Here is a 2,393-nt window from a genome sequence, read left to right as displayed (position 1 = left end):
ATTATTATCATTATAAAATATTATATTATTAAACCAAAAAATAATTTTATTATTAAAATTATATTAAATTATAATAAAAAAAATAAAATAAAGAAATTACATAAAAAATGAAAACTTTTAAATAGTTGACTTGATATTAACATTGATATATTTTTTTTTCAAATTTTGATGATATCTTCAAATTTATATTTTATTCAAAAATAAAATCATTACTGCTTTATTAAAAACACAYAAAATCGTATTATAACTTCGACAGAGACAAATAATAAAATAGAACATTAAAATCGAGATGTGTCTCGCTAGATTACGCGAGTACTCTTCTAATATATATTCGAATGAGTTTTATATAATTAATTTAAATAAATATGAACTAAAATAATAATCAATTTCGCAATCCAAAGACGTTTATATATAACAGATTTTAATTACAATATTAAATAAAAATTATATAAAACAAAGGACATTAACCCGTATTGCAATCTCAAACGTATATATTGAACTAATATAGCAGCGTTCTCTCTCACAGAAGGATACATTTTTGTAGAAGAACTGAAAATATGAAATATGAAATTAGGAATGCAAAATCATAAAATAATTGTAAAGTCTTATTTCACAGACACAAAAACCCATTTTTATTAATTAAAGAAAAACAGCGTCGATCCTTTTTATTAAACAATTAAAAAAAAAGACCCTATTTCTAAAATTAACCCAGTTATTGCTTGGCTATCTAGACGATTTACTAGAACACAGGCGAAGCTGGAGGCCATGCATTCATGACCAAGTTATTTGTGACACTACTCCATCCATCACATCATTGTTTTAATTTGCTTCATGATTTTCAGCACCATTAATGGGAAGATCAAGACAGCCTTCCAAGAAACCTTGAGGCTTGACTTGAGGATAGTCTTCAGTAGTAATATTTGCATCGTAAGGGCACATGAAATATTCCTCAAACGGCTCCATTAGGGTTTCGGTTTTATCATACCATTTTGTGGTCGCCCCTTCATTTAATGAACCCTTGCTTTCGACATTGTTAATCATGGGTGTAGTGGGTCTTATGAGGGGAACGTCTTTCAGGACACTCCATGTCGAGTCAAGTGTTTGAAGACCTCCATGGATAAGATACTTTGACTTTAATATCCCTTGCCATACTTTAAGTACATCAAGGCATTCTAAATATGGTAGTGTTGTGGTGGGCCTTTTATGGAGCTCATGAGTTGAAGGAGGTGATACGAGATAGGGTTGTTGGTAAGGATGATGTTTATTAGGCTGCTGAACTAGCCTAGCCTCTGCTTCTAGCCGAGCAGCCTCCCATTGAGTCATGTGGTTCAGGTTGGAGCCGTGAAGTGGGGTGTCAACCTTTGGCTTGTGGGTCACCGGATCAATACCCATTTTAGCCAACCTCTTCTTGATGTGTGAGTTCCAATGGTTCTTGATCTTGCTATCTGTTCTTTTTGGCAAGTGAGTAGCAATAGCTGACCACCTGAACATGCAAGTGCAATGAACCGTTAAATGTTTTAAAGGTATTCACTTTAAAATGCCTCAAAGATAATCCATAACATATATATTGTACCTGTTACCAAGAAGAGCATGGAGTTGAATGATGGTCCGTTCTTCTTCCAAACTGAAGTTTCCCTTTTTTATATCTGGCCTGAGGTAGTTATTCCACCTCAATCTACAACTCTTTCCACATCTCCTGAGACCTACACATTATCAAAAATAATGAAAGATTAAAAAGTGAGTAAAAAATACATCTACAAATATGCCTTAACTAATCATGGTCAATCTTGTGGTGGGATTCAAATCTTCATGAGCTGTTGCTGCATGTGCATGAGAGAAAAGAAATACGTATATGCATTGCATGGAAGGTTGATTAGGTTGGTACCAGCTTTAGCAGATAATGAGCGCCAACTGCATTGCCCAAACTGTTGGATATAAGACAATAGCTTTTGGTCTTCTTCCGGCGTCCATGGCCCTTTTTTCAATCCATCGTTGTCGTTTCCGCTTTTCTTCACACTGCTGCTGGACCTTCTCATTTTCATCCCTTTTCCAAGTCCCAACTCTATCACTAGCAACCTTTTTTAATAGGCCTTTTTTGGTCTACTGGCCTTATTTGTTTGTTTGCGTGAAAAGGATAGCACATTGATGTACGTACGGTATCGGGGTACCCAAAAATATACAGACAACTCATGAGACGTATATTTGGTCTAGGGATACCCTAAAGGCTAATTAGGTTACCGGTTTTAATTAGATCTTTGTTTGAAACATAATTTTTAGTTTCAACCAAGTACAATCGATATATATCAAGTTAATTAGGGTTGGGTTCACGTGAGACCAAAGGTTTTTCGTGAGATTCGTAAGTATAATTTATGTTCATTGATCAACTTTAGAAG

At 34.2% G+C, this 2,393-nt stretch overlaps 1 protein-coding gene across 1 annotated transcript; it reads right to left on the bottom strand.

The window, feature by feature from the left end:
- Window positions 1-739: 739 nt before the first annotated feature.
- On the bottom strand, window positions 740-2,036 carry LOC112524294 (transcription factor MYB16-like). The gene is made up of 4 exons (XM_025134064.1): window positions 1,886-2,036; window positions 1,574-1,703; window positions 845-1,483; window positions 740-806 (listed from the first exon to the last, which is right to left on the bottom strand). The coding sequence occupies exons 1-4, from the start codon at window positions 2,034-2,036 to the stop codon at window positions 740-742; spliced, it is 987 nt and encodes a 328-aa protein (XP_024989832.1).
- Between the last annotated feature and the right edge of the window lie 357 nt (window positions 2,037-2,393).

Source organism: Cynara cardunculus, assembly GCF_001531365.2.
Source record: "Cynara cardunculus var. scolymus isolate 2C chromosome LG 13, CcrdV1, whole genome shotgun sequence".
In the NCBI taxonomy this organism is placed as follows: domain Eukaryota; kingdom Viridiplantae; phylum Streptophyta; class Magnoliopsida; order Asterales; family Asteraceae; genus Cynara; species Cynara cardunculus.
Note: the sequence above shows the minus strand (reverse complement) of the source record. Positions and strands in the feature narration are given on the sequence as shown.